This window comes from Grampus griseus (genome assembly GCF_964374135.1).
Source record: "Grampus griseus genome assembly, chromosome: 19".
In the NCBI taxonomy this organism is placed as follows: Eukaryota; Metazoa; Chordata; class Mammalia; order Artiodactyla; family Delphinidae; genus Grampus; species Grampus griseus.
In genome coordinates this window covers 53173122-53190543 of record NC_139013.1, presented here as the reverse complement: position 1 = coordinate 53190543, position 17422 = coordinate 53173122, and the positions used below count along the sequence as shown (strand labels likewise).

At 42.3% G+C, this 17422-nt stretch overlaps 1 protein-coding gene across 1 annotated transcript in view; it reads right to left on the bottom strand.

Annotated features, from left to right (window-relative positions):
• The window catches only part of CDH13 (cadherin 13), a 1031132-nt gene that overhangs the window by 559694 nt on the left and 454016 nt on the right, over window positions 1–17422 (bottom strand). The window contains exon 4 of the mRNA XM_082677069.1: window positions 16310–16426. Within this exon, the coding sequence (XP_082533195.1) occupies window positions 16310–16426 (117 nt within the window). The remainder of the gene's footprint in view (window positions 1–16309; window positions 16427–17422) is intronic.

Here is a 17422-nt window from a genome sequence, read left to right as displayed (position 1 = left end):
GCCACTGACAGTAAATGGATTGGAGCAGGCAGGAAATGGAGGCAAATGAGCCGAGTTAGAAAACGACCACAAGTCTCAGGAAGACAAGACCATATCTTAAACTGGGACCTTCGGAGGGAAGGGTGGAGGGAGGCAGGAAGATGTGAGGAACATTTAGAAGGTGGAACAAGCAGATTTCAACACGTGGCTAAATGTAGGTAGTAATGCCTTACCATGGCTCTGTAGAACGTGATTCCTACCCATGCCTCAAACATCCCACCTCTCCATCACTGGTGTTCAGCCTTATTGGTCTGATCTTTAATACTCTGAACGTAACACTTTAAAAAAATATCCATGTCCTCCTTTCTTCTTTGATGACCAGATCCCAATTTTGTTTGGATTGCCAGTATTCCCAGCTAATTCTTGCTTTTCTAGTTGCCCCTGCAACTCAAGATGCCCATGGAACACCATTCTGGTCAATGAGATATAAGCAGATATCTACTGGAAGTTTCTGGAAAAACATTTGCTTTTCTCCCTATTAAAAAAAGTGACACAAATTGTTGTCTTATAACCTTCTCCTCACTCCTGACTTGACCTTGGATATGATGGATATGCTGAGCTTCTGTAGTCATCTTGTGACCCAGAGGGAAAGACTAAAAGAACTGCTGGCTCTGACATAGCTGCACAGGTAAAGCCTTTGCCTACATTTAAGCTTCTTGCTCTGTGAGATAAACAAACCCCTACATTGCATGAGACACAGTGGGTGAGCTTCCTATTACACACTCTTACACAACCATAGGGGCCTCAGCAGATGCTGTCCCTCCACCTGGAACATTCTTTTATTGGCTACAAATATGGCTTTTATCATCCTTCAAGTCTCAGTTTCAATTTCACGTCCTTTGAGGAACCTTCTCTGATCACTCTGTCTACAAGTGGGGCCTTCTGCCGTGAAATGTGAGCAATAGCCTTGAGGGCAGAGCACAAGTCAGTCTGTCAGCTGCTGTGTTGCTAAGATCTAGCATAATAACTACTCAATAAATATTGAATGAACGAATAAATAAATAAGTGAGAGCACGATGTCTAAAGTGAATCAGAGATCTGGAATAATTCTTTCAATCCGTAGTCAATTCTTCAGGAAAAAAACAAATAAAACAAGTGCAAAGCAGCAAGGCAACAGGACCCTGAATGAAGGTATGTTTATTTCCATTTGCTGAACTGCGTTGACATGGCCTTTGGTGTCTGTTGAACAATTAAACCAGCTCAGAAATAATGACTGCATTGTTGCTGCTCATAATGACAACATCGCCTGTGACATGCCAGGAATGTTCCCGGCACCTGTGACTCCGTTCGAAAGCCTCTGTCTTCAAAATGACATACCCTCTCTGATAGTGACTCTCTCCTTTTCATGAAGCTTGGCATGGCAGAGTCATAACTGTTGGGTTTCAAACAGTAAATATCAAACCAGATGCTGTCGCTGCTGAGACCAGCGATCGGTGGCCCACAGTGGGGTCGGCATCAACCTTGCTCTGAGTTTGTCAGGGAACGAGGCAGCACTGCAGCTTGTGGCACCTCGACAAACAGCTTATCACTGTAATTAAAGCAGAATTGGATGTCCTACTGCTTTGTGCTCCATCTCCCTTCATGTGGACAAATAAACTGGAGGAGCAGCATATGGACGGAGACCAAAAATTGAATATAATACCCCGTGCTTATATCAGCAAGGGCAAGGAGCACCACCCATGGCAACTCCGTTGGCAGCCGGGCCATCTGTACTGCAAACCTTGTGATGCCAAAGTGGAGTGGAATCATGCTGCACTGTTCTCCACTGACCTACCCTGCGTGGCCCAGGAGCAGCAGGCTCCGTAGCTGCTGTTTATCAGGAGAGAAGGCCATTTCTGCCAACATTTTGCAAAAGAGGATGCTGCTCTTGAAACAGACACCTGGGTGGCTGGAGCCTTCTGCTCACAGGTAACGAACTCATTCTGACAGCTGGAATCTTGTGTGATGTTTTCGGGAAATCTAGCCTGAGCAGGGAAAAGACAGACAAATCGATGGTCTGGGTGTCTCTCTTTTCGCCTTTTATTTTTCCTCTGGCAGGACCTAGGTACAGTATAAGTGATGTAACAACTGCAGGAAATAGATATTTATTCAGTCAAAAAATTATGATGCGTCTATGATGTTCCAGGCCAAGATCTCAGGGTGCCTACATTGGCATTTATTGCTGATCATATGTCCCCGTCTCCTCAACTACAACACAGAAAATGGCAGACAGGTGGACTACACTACTGCCTTAATTTTTAAAAATATTCTGCCTGGACAAAGCTTAATCAAGTTAGCATCATTTATAAATAAAGTATCATGTTGATTAAATCATGTTCACTTATATGGTAACTTTGACTCTTCAGAAAGGTATCAACTACAGGAAAAAAAGACACCTTCAACATCCAAATAAGTAAACGCCTGTCTCACTTCCTCATCGAAGAAATCTTCACAGCGACTCAACACCTCTATAGACTGATTTTGGCCAGGAAGGGAGACAAAAAAAGGAGGGATGTGCTGGCCAAGCACTTGCCGTATGCTTACCATGATCAAACAGGTGATTTCATTTTATCCTTCCCCAAACGTGGATGGAAGGTGCTACCAGCCTTGTCTCATATAAGAAACAGAACTCAGATGGTTTAAGTCACTGTCCAAGAGTCAAGCAGCTAGTCACCAACAGAACAGAAACCAAATGCGAGTGTGTCTCATTCCATTTTTCTGAGTCACAGGACTGGGTCATGCATGATCCTAGCTTCCCATGCATGGATCCTAGCTTCCCTAGCTATTCCCAGAATTGCCCATGGCTATTCCCATGGTTTGGATAGCCATGATGATAAATGCCACCCTTCCAGTAATAAAAATGAGTATGTTAACCTCAGTTTGCTTAAGACAGGGAACTACTGTATGAAACATTACAAAAATATATTGGCATCCGAGTGGTTCACTTTTTTTTGTTTTGTTTTTGTTTTTGTTTTTGTTTTGCGGTACGCGGGCCTCTCACTGTTGTGGCCTCTCCCGTTGTAGAGCACAGGCTCCGGACACACAGGCTCAGCGGCCATGGCTCACGGGCCCAGCCACTCCGCGGCATGTGGGATCCTCCCGGACCGGGGCACGAACCCGCGTCCCCTGAATCGGCAGGCGGACTCTCAACCACTGCGCCACCAGGGAAGCCCCCGTCTTATCTTTTAAGTGAGGTGTTTGGACCAGGCCATCTCCAGGGTTCCTCCCAGCTCTAATATTCTATGATCCCTCTGAATTGAGAAAGGGATATAATTAAAATATCAATAAATATAAACACAAGCAAAGAGCAGCAAGAGCTTCTAGGAGGACTCCTCTGACTTAGGAAGGGGACGAGGGAACACTTCACATACTCAGTGGTTCATTGAACAGTGCAAAATGTCTATTCAACAATCGTACACGAGTGGGCCAGGACTCTTGGTCATTTACCATGTAGCAAGTCTTCCTTTATCTGGGGAACATGTGCTGCTAGGGGTCCTTGGTGCTATAAGCCTTGGGTCATTCCACTCCCAGGAGACAGAAACAGTGAGAAGAAACAAAATCATGAGGTATTCTTCAGTCATTTTTTATCATGTTAATGTCTTAAGAATTTTTGCATGATGGCTACATAGAAATACTTCTAAGAGACAAGAGAAGAAGGTAGGCTTTCAGGGTCCCAACTGAGAAGAGAAGATCGCACTTGGACGCCACCGTCGAACATCAGGAAGAGGTACGACACTTTAGTACAAAGAAGCAGTAACCAAGTTGTGTCCATGGAGCTTAACCATAGATGAATCTATTAGTATTAGTATCAGTATTAGTATTACTGCCATGTCCACCTAAGGAAGAGCAGCTCAGATGGATGAAGGAATTCTCCCCAGCAGAGTATTGAGAAACCAGGGTTTCTCAACTAATGTCTGATATTTCTTAGTGACATCTTGATTAGCAAAGAAAAAAAGAGACTTAGTTAGAAAATTCTTTGACTTGGTGTCAAAAGTTTAGGACCCCAAGAAACAGTGCCCTGCTCGGGTAGAAAGGAGACAACACAAATGAGGCCGTTTTTAATGCTGGAGGAACTACAGGTGGAACTAGAGGCTTCAGGAGTGTTCTTTCACATTCCCAAGAATGTATGGAATGCATATATCCAATTAGCTGTATTTTTCAACCCTCAACAGGGCTGAGGATATATTGCCCCAGATGACAGCTGGACAGCATAAGAAGAAAGATGTTCTAGACCTAGGGGTTGTGGGATGGGTGGGGAGGGGAAGCTGGTGGTGCCAGAAGGAAGCAGAGCTGAAGTAGAAATGGACAAAAACTTACTAGAACAGGGACACAGTGGACTTAAGCCTATCCCATGTAGGAGAGAGTCAACTTGCTGTTTTCCTGAAATATGCTGTTAGACCAGCTTTGACTGTTTGTGTACAGTTTGAAGTTTCATGTAAGGTAACCATTGTTAATATATATAATATATGTATACACATATATACACAAATATATGCCTAATACATATATATTCAGGCAAAGATTTATAAATAGTGATGGTCACAGCAATATGATTTACAGCTGGGAGCTAGTGGAGGGAAACAACTGAATGCCATCCATTGGGGATAGCATAAGAGGTTTTTAACCATTTTTGTGTCATGGACTCCTCTGGCAGTTGGTAAATCATGTGGCATCCTTCTCAGAAAAATATTCTAGGAGCAAAAAATTTAAAAAATTGGATTACAAAGGGAACCGATCTATCCATGGACCCCTTCAAGGCCTGTAGAGCCCACATTAAGAACCCCTGGAACTCAAGGATGGCTGACCAGTAGCATGCCATACCACACAGCCTTTCCACATGACGCTGAAGAAAGACATCTGAGGACTGAAAGATGTTTCTGAGACACCGGTGGTTTAAAAAAATCACTGAGTACCAGATGGTCATGTGTGGATAGTGTATGTTTAGGATACAGCTTCCCCAAGTGTAGGCCCCAGAACCGGGAGGGTCAGCAGAACCCGGGCGCTGCTTAGAACGGGGACTCTCAGGCACTACTCCAGAATTATGGAGACCAAACGTTGGGGATGAGGCCAGGAATCTGTGTTTTCACAAATCTGTATGTACTTCAAAGACTGAGAGGCACTGTCCTGGGATGTCAACAGTGGTTTTCTCAAGTAGGGCAACTGGGGAGATTTTTCTACTGTTAAATAAGTGTTTTTTCTTTAAAGTTTTTACACGAACATCTATTATTCTTATAATAAGGGGAAAAAGTTACTAAAAAATGGATAAGACAGATTTATTCTATGGTACGATAGGAATGATTTCCAGATGGAAGGAACAAAATGAAAGCACCACTTGTAAGGAATTTCAAGTTGTCAAATAAATAACCTAAACATTGAGCAACACAGAGCCTGTGAATTGTGTATATTAATGCACGGCCAAACATCAGCATTCGAAGAAGAAATTACTAAGAAATGTATTTGGAATGAACCTGAGGCTAGAAGGCCAACAGTGAACACAGTTGTTATGCATTTCTGAGCTGCCAGGAAAAAAAAGAAAAGATTTTAAATCTGCGGCAAAGAAGGACTAAACTAAAATCCCTAGGCATGGATCAGGCAGGATTTGTGTTCAAACTGGGGAAGACACAGGGAAGGGACTTCTGAGGGCCTGCTGTTCCCTCAAGCCTGTTGCTGGTGCAAAATGAATCCATTCTCTGAAAGAAAGATCTTCCTTCCAGTCTGCATGTCCACCTCTATGTAACATGCAGGTACATCTGTTTCCTCTGGGAGAGCTGATCTCTTATTTCAAAGAAGGGCAGCACAGCAGCCTCACTCAAGTTGAAACTTTGTTGAGGGGGACAAAATAGTTGCTTTACTTTCACAAAAGGTCTACCGACCCACAGCTATACCCAACATCCAGGTGGCTTTCCTCAGCACGCTACGGAGTTGCTGTGAGGCAAGGACAACTTCTGTCTCATTCCATTTTTCTGAGTCACAGGATTGGGTCATGCATGGATCCTAGCTTCCCTAGCTATTCCCAGAATAGTTGTCCTTGCCTCACAGCCATATTCAGTTATTCTAAGCTCTCCAGACACACCAGCCTCTCTCTTGCCTCTAGACATTGGATCATGCTTTTCCCACTGCCTGGAAGATTCTCTTTCTTTCCACCTCCTTGCCTACTGGTACACAACAGTCAGGAATCCTCTTGGGAATTACTCCTTCTGTCTTCTTAACATCTCCACGCTCCACAGCTCTCTATCACGGTGCTTATCTGCCTGGTTACAGGTCTGTGTCTCCCCTGGAATGGATGTTCTTTGAGGGGGAATCTATGGGCAGTAGCCAGTGCAATGCCAGGCACATAGTTGTTTGATAAATATTTCTGAATGAATGAATAAGTGAATGAATGAATGAATCAGTGAGGCCCAATTTTTCAGTATAGGAAGAATATCTCCCTGCCCAAGAGGCCTTAACTGAGGCTTTTCTTCATGTCATGATCCAAATCACCCAAGACAAGAGGACACACCCACAGATGGGAATGTTTAAACTTGCAACAAAGGGTCTTGTATCCACCAGCTCCCCCACTGCTGCTTACAGAGGCAGGCCAAGCCCAGGTGCCTGGAAGGCACTGTGCCCAGGGACCCAGCTCCACAGTGAAGTCTCTGCCCTGTAACTCCATTTGGAAGTGAGGGTGAGTTTCAAGCTAGCAAAGGAAATAAATGTGGATTTTTCACTCATCCCTCGCCCTCTGCAGAAAACCATCTATTGTCCTGTTTCTGTGTCCATCCATTTCTGCCTCGATCTTCTGCCCAGCTGGAACTGGAGGTCTGACCACAAAAGGTCCAATCCATTCCCCATGGCGCCCCAGGCCCTGCTCCTTCTCAGCCCTTGTTGACTGAGTTAGCTGTAGTCTTGGGGCTGAGAAAAATGAGCAGTGATATCTCTAAATTACACCAAAGTTGGCCTTTTCTGCTTTCACTCTGTTCCTTGTGGCTCCCTTTGAACAGGGCTGTCAGCAGAGATACTGACAAAAATCATGTGGTCTGAAGGGAGAAAGTAGCTTTCTTTACAGCAAAGAGAGCCGTTTTCTGCTTGTCAACACGTGGTCTACTCTTTAAGCTAAGACATGACCTCTGGTCTCGACTCAGTGTGCAAACACACACATCAAATAAACATTTGTGCAGTTAACCCTCATTTCTCCACACTTCACAGAGAATTTTATCTCTACCTTTCTCATTTTCCAGGTAGAATTGGGACAACTGTCACAGAATTTGTCAGCCTCGGGAAACTGACTCAGGGAATTTTTGTGCAAAGGAGGAGAGGCGTGGAGGAGCTCAAAGAGCACAGGCTCAATGTCTGCGTCTACTCTGCACTGGCTGTGGGACCTTACACAAGTTACTTCGTGCACTTCAAGGAGCAAAGCTGTCCAGAAACGACCCTGGTGCTCACTCTGGACAAGCAACAAGCTAAAGCCTGGGATGGGTGGCTAACTGGGTAAGCCACTTCCCCAAATGGAGGTTCCACTCGAGCACTACTCCACATGGGGTCAGTGTATCCTGACCCTATCCAGGGTCACATTCTACGGGCCCAAGGTCACTGGTATGATGGAGCCAGCTCCTACTGCTTCGTGAAAGCCAAGTGTTAAATATTCAAGAATTTTGCAAGTTGGCAGCTTGTAATTTGCTACTGCGGAGGTATTTACACCAGAGAGAGCATCAAACACTACAAATCAGGGCTCCCCTTGTCCCCAGGAGCCAGGTTACTAGTATACCACTGCCCCAGGCATGTGGCTTTGGACATCTGGAATCTCAGATGACTCCTATAAACCTGGGTACCTGCACTCAGGCTGCCAGATACCCTCAGAAGTCTGATTACCTGTCCACTGGCCAGCTAAGAAGGGAGAACCATGGGAGCAGAGTGTGTTCTCTGGCAAACCTATCCAGTGTGCTCAGCTGTCTGCACAGGCCCTAGCACCTCTCTCTGCAGGATTCTGGGGAATGGGGAGCAGTGCTTCTCATCTTTGGCTGACCCCTGGCTCGTATGTGTCCTTTCCTCTGCCTCCAAACAGCCTATTCCTTAACCCATGCCATGTGCTATTTTGAAATCCATCCAGAACCCTAGTACATGGCAGATGGCGATGCTGCAGGAACTCAACTTACATGACGCAGTCTGTACCACAAGTAGACTACAAGTCTTGCATGGTGCTTGGCCTCAGTTTCCTCAATGGTACAACAGGGACATAAGATTGGTTGCTGAGGGTACGTGTGGTTTCTGCATGTGAGCGTGCTATGCAAACAGCAAAGACCCACGGAAACTAAACATTCGCGTATGTTACGGTGCAGAAATCATTGAAGAGTCCTAGGGTTCAGTACTGCCACTCTTTTACCTGTGTTACCTTGGGCAAGTTACTTAACTTCTCTCAATTTCGACTTCCCCACCTGAGAAATGGGTGTAGTACCTTATAGGGTTGTTATAAGACCTGCACAGGACAACAATGAGAGCCATGTTTGGCTTAGATCCTGATACTCATTTGATGTGGAAGACTCTAGTTGAATTTGAAAATTCCTCAATTCTCCCACTTCTAGGGTGCTAACTCGAGCTGAAATGCCAGATCCTTTAACGTTCTCAAATAATTAAACATAAATTCGGTCTGAGGCCAAAAGTACAAAACAATAAAGCCCCAGGAAACTTTCACATTGAGAACTGCAGGGTGATAAACTCAGGGCTAAAAATATTGCTTCCTCTATAGGCTAAGATGCCTTTATTCACTGGATGTATATCATGGAGGGCATTTTTGCATATATATGTATTTGGCAAAGAACCAAAACAACTCAATTATGTTTTATCATTAATTAAACTTTGCAGAAAGAGGGCAACACTTGCTAATGGTGAATATAAGCTTTCATTAGACTTAGTCAAAATAAGTTAGAATTAACTCTGCTCAGTTGTGAATAGAAGTTTTGAGTTTTTTATTTGAGTAGATTTAAAATGTCATTGCATGTATAAGCAAATGCAGAAATAGAGTCACTGTCTTTTCTCACTCTTTCTGCCTCTTTATTTTTTCTCTCTCTCCCCTCCTCCCTTTTAACCCCCCCATCTCTCTCTCCCTCCCCCCTCCCCCTTTACACACACACACACACACACACACACACACACACACACACACACACACACAATCCATCAGCATCAAATCTATCACGATCTGCTAAGGATGCTTACATGACCTGACATAATGGTTGACTGCCAAGCAATTTATCTGGTAGCCTCACTGCCACTGTAGAAAATTAAAATTTGCTGGAAACATCCAGACTGATCACATAATGGTCTGTTAATTCCTTTTTAACAACAAACCAGCTATGGTCACTTAAATTAGTAACTGGTGAATACCTTAGCCAACCAGCCATAGACCTGGTTAGAATTCAAGTCAAAGAATATTTAAGTCCCTACTATGTGTTAGGCACTGTACTGGATCACTCACTACCCTTGGTAAATTACAGTTAATGGGAAGAAAAATACAAAAGAAACTATATTGCTGCTCAAAATGTGTTGTGTCATCTAAGAGGTATAAACAAATGTGTAAAGGAGATCAAACAAAAATTCCATGGAGGAGACCGACTGCTGTATTTAAAACAGATAACCAACAAGAACCTACTGTACGGCACAGGGAACGCTGCTCAATATTTTGTAATAACCTCAATGGGAAAAGATTTGAAAAAGAATAGATACATGTATATGTATAACTGAATCACTTTGCTATACACCTGAAACTAACACAACATTGTTAATCAACTATGCTCCAATATAAAATAAAAATTTTTTTAAATATAGGCTTAAATATAGCCCAGCATTGCCCAATAGAAATCTAACACGAGCCATATAACTAAGTTAAAATTTTCTGGTAGCTCCATTAAAAAAAGTAAAAAAAAAAAAAAAAAAAAAAACCCAAAAAAACATGAGATTAATTTTAATCATAGCAATATATCCAAAATAATTTTATTGCAACATGACATCTACATGAGGATTATTAATGAGATACATTCCATTAAAATCCTAACTTACATCTCAATTTGGACATTATATTTTCAACAAAAATATTTAATCTGTATTTAGATTAAAATTTACAAGATAGATTCAATATCTTGTAATAACCTATAATGGAAAATAATCTGAAAAATATATATAGATGTATAACTGAATCACTTGGCTGTTCCCCTGAAACTAACTATATTGTAAATCAACTATACTTCAATTAAAAAAAATTTACAGTTGAAAAGTCAGATTCACATGCAAGTTGTTCCTCCAGTAACTGGATCAAGCAGTAGTTTTTAAGTTTAAATTAAAATCAGTTAAAATTTAATACAGTGCAAAAATCCAGTTCCTCAATCACACTCGCTACATTTCAAGAGCTCAACAGCCACACGCGGTTAGAGGCTGCCATGCTGGACAGAGTAGACGTGGAACTTTCTTCAGCGATGCAAATGTGCCATTGGATGTACAACCTTAGAATGTAAATGGGGTGGGCCTATGGAGTGGGGATGAAGAGGGCGTGTCCCAGAAAGAGGGAAGAGTTCAAAGTCATGGAAATATGAAATGCATGTGTACAACTAGGGTTGCTGAATGTAGAAATAAATTCTGCTGGTCATCTCACCAAGAAAATTTTGAGCACTAAGCTTCTGGACATCTTAGATCACCTATATTCAAATTTCTCTCCTATACAACAACCAATGGTAACTTTTAGTCACTGAATAAAACTGCTACTTGTTTGAAAATGGGGAAATGAAACATATAAATTTTTGAGAAGAGACATGTAGTTAGACTTGAATAAAAGGTGTGAAAAAATGGATTTTAAAAGGCTGATGATGATTATATAAAATAAATCAGGCAACAGAATGGAGCAAGGTACCCTAAGTCTACATATCAGTAGAAAGGTGAGATGGAGTAGTGCTCGATGGGGATGCATTTAGTATCAGCTTTCTGGTCCAGCTTCTGGGGATGCAGCTTGGCACCCATGGGTTCGCAAAGTGTTGCAAAGGACTATTAAATGGAGTAAAACAAATTTAATCCCAAGGCCATAAGACTCCTTGGCACCTGTTTGCATAGGTGGGCGTAAAGGGGAGATACAGAGTTCCTGGATGTGGGGAGACCTCTAACCATGGTATACATCCAGAACCCTGAGAAATATTTAGGACCTGCCATAAATTATCCTCAGGTGTGACTTACATTCATGACACAATCAAAGCAGAGTCCTGGTTGAGTGGTTTTCATGATTTGGTCTAATGATCTACGTTGATTCCCTTTACAAAGAGTGCATGGTCCCATTACGTATTTCTTCCATCCTGGGTTAAATATGTCCTTCTAAAGGCTCATTCTACCAATTTATAGGGGATATAAAAAAAGGAATTTCAGTAAAATGTACTTTCATTGGTTTTGATGAAAAGGGTTTGTGATGAAAATAGAATCTCTAACAAGCACTTCATAAATGACTTGTCTTTCAAACTTAATATAAAACAGAATAAAATACATCTCCAAAAGACCTCCTTGCTGCCTCACAGATTTCAAGTCCCCTGCTCTCAATCAACTCAAAAATCTCTATAGACGCAATCAAATATTTATCAGTGAAAATTGGTAAAACTGAGAAATTATTTATGGCCCAAATTTTGAAATAGTCATACACTGAAGGGGGAGGAAGAAAAAAAAAGGTTATGTTGGGAATTACACATTTCTCTCCAGGGCACATACTCGCAGATCCTCCCTGCTGTCTAGAATTCAAAAATGGGAAGGAAATCACAGGTCTGAGGAAATGTGTTCACAGCTGGGTGTTCTACCCTTTTTTCAGAAACACTGAGAGATATGATGGAAAACCAGCCCCCAAATTCTAATAATTTAGCTACTTACCAACTAATTAATTATTTTGCAGATAGATAAAATATGTGTATGTCAAAACTTTGCCTAATACCTAGAGCTGCCTGCATAGCTTTTTAGTGAATATGTAATTCTACGTGGCATGGCCTTGAACTGTGAGAAATCTCCCACGGGGGCGAAATCGCTGCAGCACCTTGCTTTTGATATCGTTACCCTCTAGTATATGGGTCTTCATTCTTTAAAGAAATTCAGATTGTGATAAAATATGACAAAAAAGAAAATAAAGAGACAAATACTTGGTCTCCATTCACCATCCCGAATTGTAAGACAAAGTACTTTCGTGCCAACATGCCAGCTCTTCTGCCTTTTATAATAATTTTATACTTAATTTTTCCCAACATTGTATTATGAAATTTCCAAACACGTAGGAAAGTTGAAAGAAGTTCACAGTGATCAACTGCGCTCATCACCTAGATTCCATCATTAACATTTTGCTCTACTTGCTTTGTCATATATCTATCCATTGATCCACCCCTCTAACCATCTTATTTCTTGGCACATTTCAAGGTATTAAACTTAGTTTTAATGATATTTTAAAAAAGTAATTTTCAGCAAGGACATTTCACTCCATGCAAGAGAATTCTCAGGTTGCACTCCGTAGCCCTGAGCCTACTGGTTAAGAGTGCAGACTGTGAAATCTCAAAGAGGTGGCACAAAGCGTGCCTCTGCAGTTAAGTGTGTGATTTCGGACAGGTTACACCATCCCTCTGAGTCTCATTACCCTCATTCGGCACCTTGGAAGATGGTCCTCGTGGGCTTGTTATTATGAAAATTCAACATAATAGACGAAAAGTGCTTACACTTTATTGTGACAAATAAAGAATTTGTGATGATTTTTTCTACTCTTCTCTAATCCTGTGAGATCAAGGCCTCTGTTTCCTTTGCCATTAAATCAGCAGCCCCTTGCACAGTGCCTTGTAAATAGCAGAGGCTGCATATTGATATTATTGATATGAATTGATATGAATTGGGTTAAATTTCAGAGGTTTTCCCTCCTGGGATGAAACAAGTACTTATTATTGGAGAGAGGCAAGTGCAGTGGCTTCAAAGGCACGAGGCATAAGAAAGTTAGTTGAGGAAACGAGTTGGGAGCAGGAGATGAGACAAAGAGAAAAAATCTGGCCTGCAAAGCAACAGTGTTTATATCAAGTTTAGTGATAGAGCAGAATTCATCAGTGCCCAGTCCCAGTCCCTTGCACCTCACCTTTTCAGTGCACACCAGCCACCATGATGCCTAAAGGCTCTCCCGCAAGCCTCAGAAGGCCATTGTGCTGGTGCACAGAACACAGGGCATGATGGATGTGCTGGGGAGTTTAGACTTCTGGGAGCAGCCCTCAACCAGACGGATAGGGATGGTATATAAATACCCCAGCTCCCTCCTCCGTGGACAGGATAACCCTGAGAGTGTGTCTTACACCATTTTCTAGCCTTTCTCTGTGGGATTACAATCCAGTCACCCACAGTGGTAAACAGGCCTCTCAACTGGCTGCTTCCCCTTTCCTGCATCACTCCTTCACTCCCTTACCAGTATTACTGGTATAGAAATTACCTACATTTGAATTCTTGTCTCAGGGAACCCAAAGTAAGACAACTGTCTTTATGCCCACAGAATCTCTTCTTCAAATGACATTCTACACTGAAATCTGATATGTAATATTTATAAGATTAGAGCTGCCTGACTCGTAGAGTTTGGGTGGATGGGAGTGGTGACGTGTGGAGGCCAAAGCCCTGCCTCCTGGGTCTCTTTTCCCTTCTCCCAGCCTCCCCAGCACTCAGTGAAGACTCCTGTATCTTCTCACAGCTCGACAGAGCCTTGCTTGTCAGCTATAGGCAGATTGATTAGGATATGATATAAGATATAAATAGAAGAATAAGAGGAATGAATAAAAACAGGCAGAGACAAAGAGGGAAATATGTTCCTTCAAAGGCCTAAGAAGCATGGACAAACACAGAATTCTTGCAAGGCAGTGCAGTTATTCTGTAAAAGCCATCGGGAGGTTTGGGAGGCTTTCACACCATTATGATGTTAGTACACTACTGCACTTAGAAAAGCTGTTGTTTGTAGAGAACCCAGGTTGAAACCCAGGGCTGAACCCAGGTGGGCAGTACATAGGGGCTAAGGAGACAGAAGTCTTCAGCTTGAAAAACAAATTGTGTTCTGAGGCTGTAACAAGTAAGAAACCATGCAGAAGAATGTCCTTAGTTAGCTGCATACTTATTGATCCATTATGTATCTTAAGGAAAGAGCCTTGTGAAAACTCTCTAAATATACTGAGGGGGGACAAATGTATGGGGCTGGAGGAAGCTTTAGGATGACCACATAACTTACTGTCCAAAGCTGGACAAGTTTAAGGGGAAAGGTGGTGCTCATAATAATTATGGCAGGACAACAAAATTTCCAGGCAAGTGAGATGTGATAATTCACCCTTGTTGTAAACTAATTAATAGAATTGAAATTCCTATACTGAAAGTACTATAGTTTAGTGGTAGGCAGGGGAGGAGAAAGTATTTTAGCTCAGACCTCCTTAAACCTGAGTGTGCATCAGAATCACCTGGGATCTCTTAAAAATGCTGGTGCTTGGTCTTCACCCCCTGACCAACTGAGTCAATTTCTGAGGGTGGAGACTGGCATCTGTATTTTAACTGCCCCAGGTGACTCTGATGCACAGCGAGGGCTGAAAACACCAAGCGTACATGAAGGAGACCTGCAGAACAAGGGTGCAGCTTGTGCCTCAAACTGTCTGGGGGCAGAGTCTTGCAGACTTGAGGACTCTGGCCCCTTGGTGAGTGCTATCCTTGGCTTCAGGGAAACCTACACAAAGGCCATGACAGAGGCGAGGGCTGTCCAAAGGGCCAGGGCACGTCAGCTGTACCACTGTCCTCTCAGAAGAGCTCTGCTTCCCTTTGCATCATATCCTGGAAATCTGGCAAGATTTTGCATCTTTGGTACAGTGATAGTTTAAAATCATAAATATGGTTATTATCAGGATATCAGATTATGAATGTTTCTAATTTCCAATAGAAATAGATTTCTAATAGTCCAAGTCACACTAACCTCTTGCCCGGGTCACTATAAAACCTTCCTTCTTGGCTGTTTGTGTGTGTCCACTCCTCCCTACTACTCTGCTCCCACAGATCGTTCCCTACAAGGCAGCCAGAGGGACCTTTCAAAAGGTCCAGACACACACAAACACACCTGGGAGACTTTCCAGTGGTTTCTGGCTGCATGCACGATGAAAATCCTATTCATCACTATGGTCTCCAAGACCCACATGACAGGCCAACTTCTCTGACTTCAACTCTTATCACTCTTTTCCTTGTTCACTACATTGCAGCCAACCAGGCATTCTGCTAGTCAAATCCACCTCATTCTTTTGCACCTCCAGGCTTTTGCACACGCAGTTGCCGCTGCCAAGTCTATGGTTTTCCCGACCTCCCCTTGGCTATTCCTTTCTCATTCTTCCCGCCCCCACTCAAACGTCAGGGACACGACCCAGCTGCTCCAGGTCATTTGTGCCGAGATTCCCTCCTCCCTCTTCACCCTGGTCCTGCCATTTACTCTTCTTCACATCACCCCGTGTCTGTTACTCACAGCATTTGTTATCCTCTGCAGTTTTCTCATTTATTTACTCATTGAAAAAATCTACCTCCCCACTAGAACACAAGCTCTATAACAATAGAGGCTTGGACGCTTGTTCACACCTCCACTAAACCGATCTCAATCTTGCAGTCTGGCATATAACAGGTGCTCCTTATTGATTCAATGAATAGATAAACAATCCAATAGCACCAGCCATTCAGATCATCCATTCAACTAACCACCATTGCTCAAATCCCGAGATCATTGAAAAATATGAACTGGTGAAAATTCAATTCTCCATGTCGGCTTTCCTATGGGGAGAGGGTGTGCTGACCAGGCAACATCAGTATTTCTGCCTATTTAACAGTGACTATTTCTTCCTGGAAAAGTTGTTTCTCTGATTCATGTGACAGTGCTTTCTGGATCTGGTTAGTATGGTTTAGTTCCTTTGATCTATCATCATCCGGGTATACTAAGGGGACTGAACTGGAGGACGGCCTGGGCATCATCTACAAAAGCCGTGACTCTATTGCTTAACCAAAGACATCCTCATGTCACAACTCTTACATCATTATCTACCATGTAGATCTCAAAATCATGACAAAGGTGTTGTTGTGTTTTTTTGTTTTTGTTTTTTGTAAATTCCCTTTTTCATGACCTTTGACATTCTTTTCTTGGCAAAAAAATCTGGCCTCTTACCACAGAGGATCTGAGGCCACTTCCTGCTGGTCGCCAAGCCAGTCAGAGTCAGCTTGTCTCGTGTATGCTCATCTCACAATAAAAGCATGCTTTAGCGGTTTTCTTTGTCTGACTTACCTTGCCAACATCTCTTGGGAAAGGTTGTCTCTGATTCTCTGGAATTAAAATGGGAGATACCACAATGGACCTCTTTTGTCTTGGGATAGGAGAAGTTCTTTCAAATTTAAATATATCCTAAAAGAGAAAAAACAAATCAATTGACTAAAATCCCCCACGGCGAAGATGTATCAGTCTGCTCTGAGATATGGCTCCTTTGTTGTGAAAGCATACAGCTGTTTGGACATTGTTAATTTTATTCTATCAAACCTCATTAGCGTTAGCAAGTACATCATTAGAATTATACTAAAGCTGACATTGTGATTCACAATGACTATCATTAAGCTGTTTAATCCCATCTTCTGAATCATTCTATTCACAATGTCAGTCTTGATTTATACATCCTTCCATGCTTGTGTGTTCCCATTCTTAATCTGTCAAGTGAGGAGATTACTTGGCTGGTCACTAACCCACAGAACTCGCTGGGTACAAGTGTGACTCTCCTCACGGCCAAATGCAAGGTCCTCACAATCACAAATGAATAGGGATGAGGGGTAATCACAGCATTCCAAACACAATGTTCCACAATGTCAGGCATTATGGAGACTCTTAGTCAATGTTCTGTCAAAGTCTGTTTGCTATTATTAGTGGGTCCACTCCTGGAACTCACTCCCCATGCAGTATGTCCCAAACTGCAATCATTGGAACAACACTGTGAGAATTTCTGTCTCATCTGTAATTCACCTTTTTAATTGAATAAATGGATGCAAAAAGGGAAACTTTGTGTCATTATTTTAAATATAGTACCAGTATGGCTTCTCATAAAAAGTACGAAAACATAAAAATAAACAATGAGATCAATGATGTTATTAAATTTGAGCTGGACTTAGGTGGGTGGAAAGTTTCCTCTTTTTGAAAGGGAGATAAGAAAAGGCTAGAGGGGTGTTAAAGGGTTGTTAGCACTGAGCTGAGACTTTCTCCTTGACCCAATCAGAGGACTTAAAGAGAATTAAAAATGGGATATAATTTTCAATATATAAACCAATCATATTCAATACCACACACTAAGATTACCTGAGGTACCACCAAAAGCAAGCATCTCAAACTCTGGACAATAAGTTCCTATGAAAATCA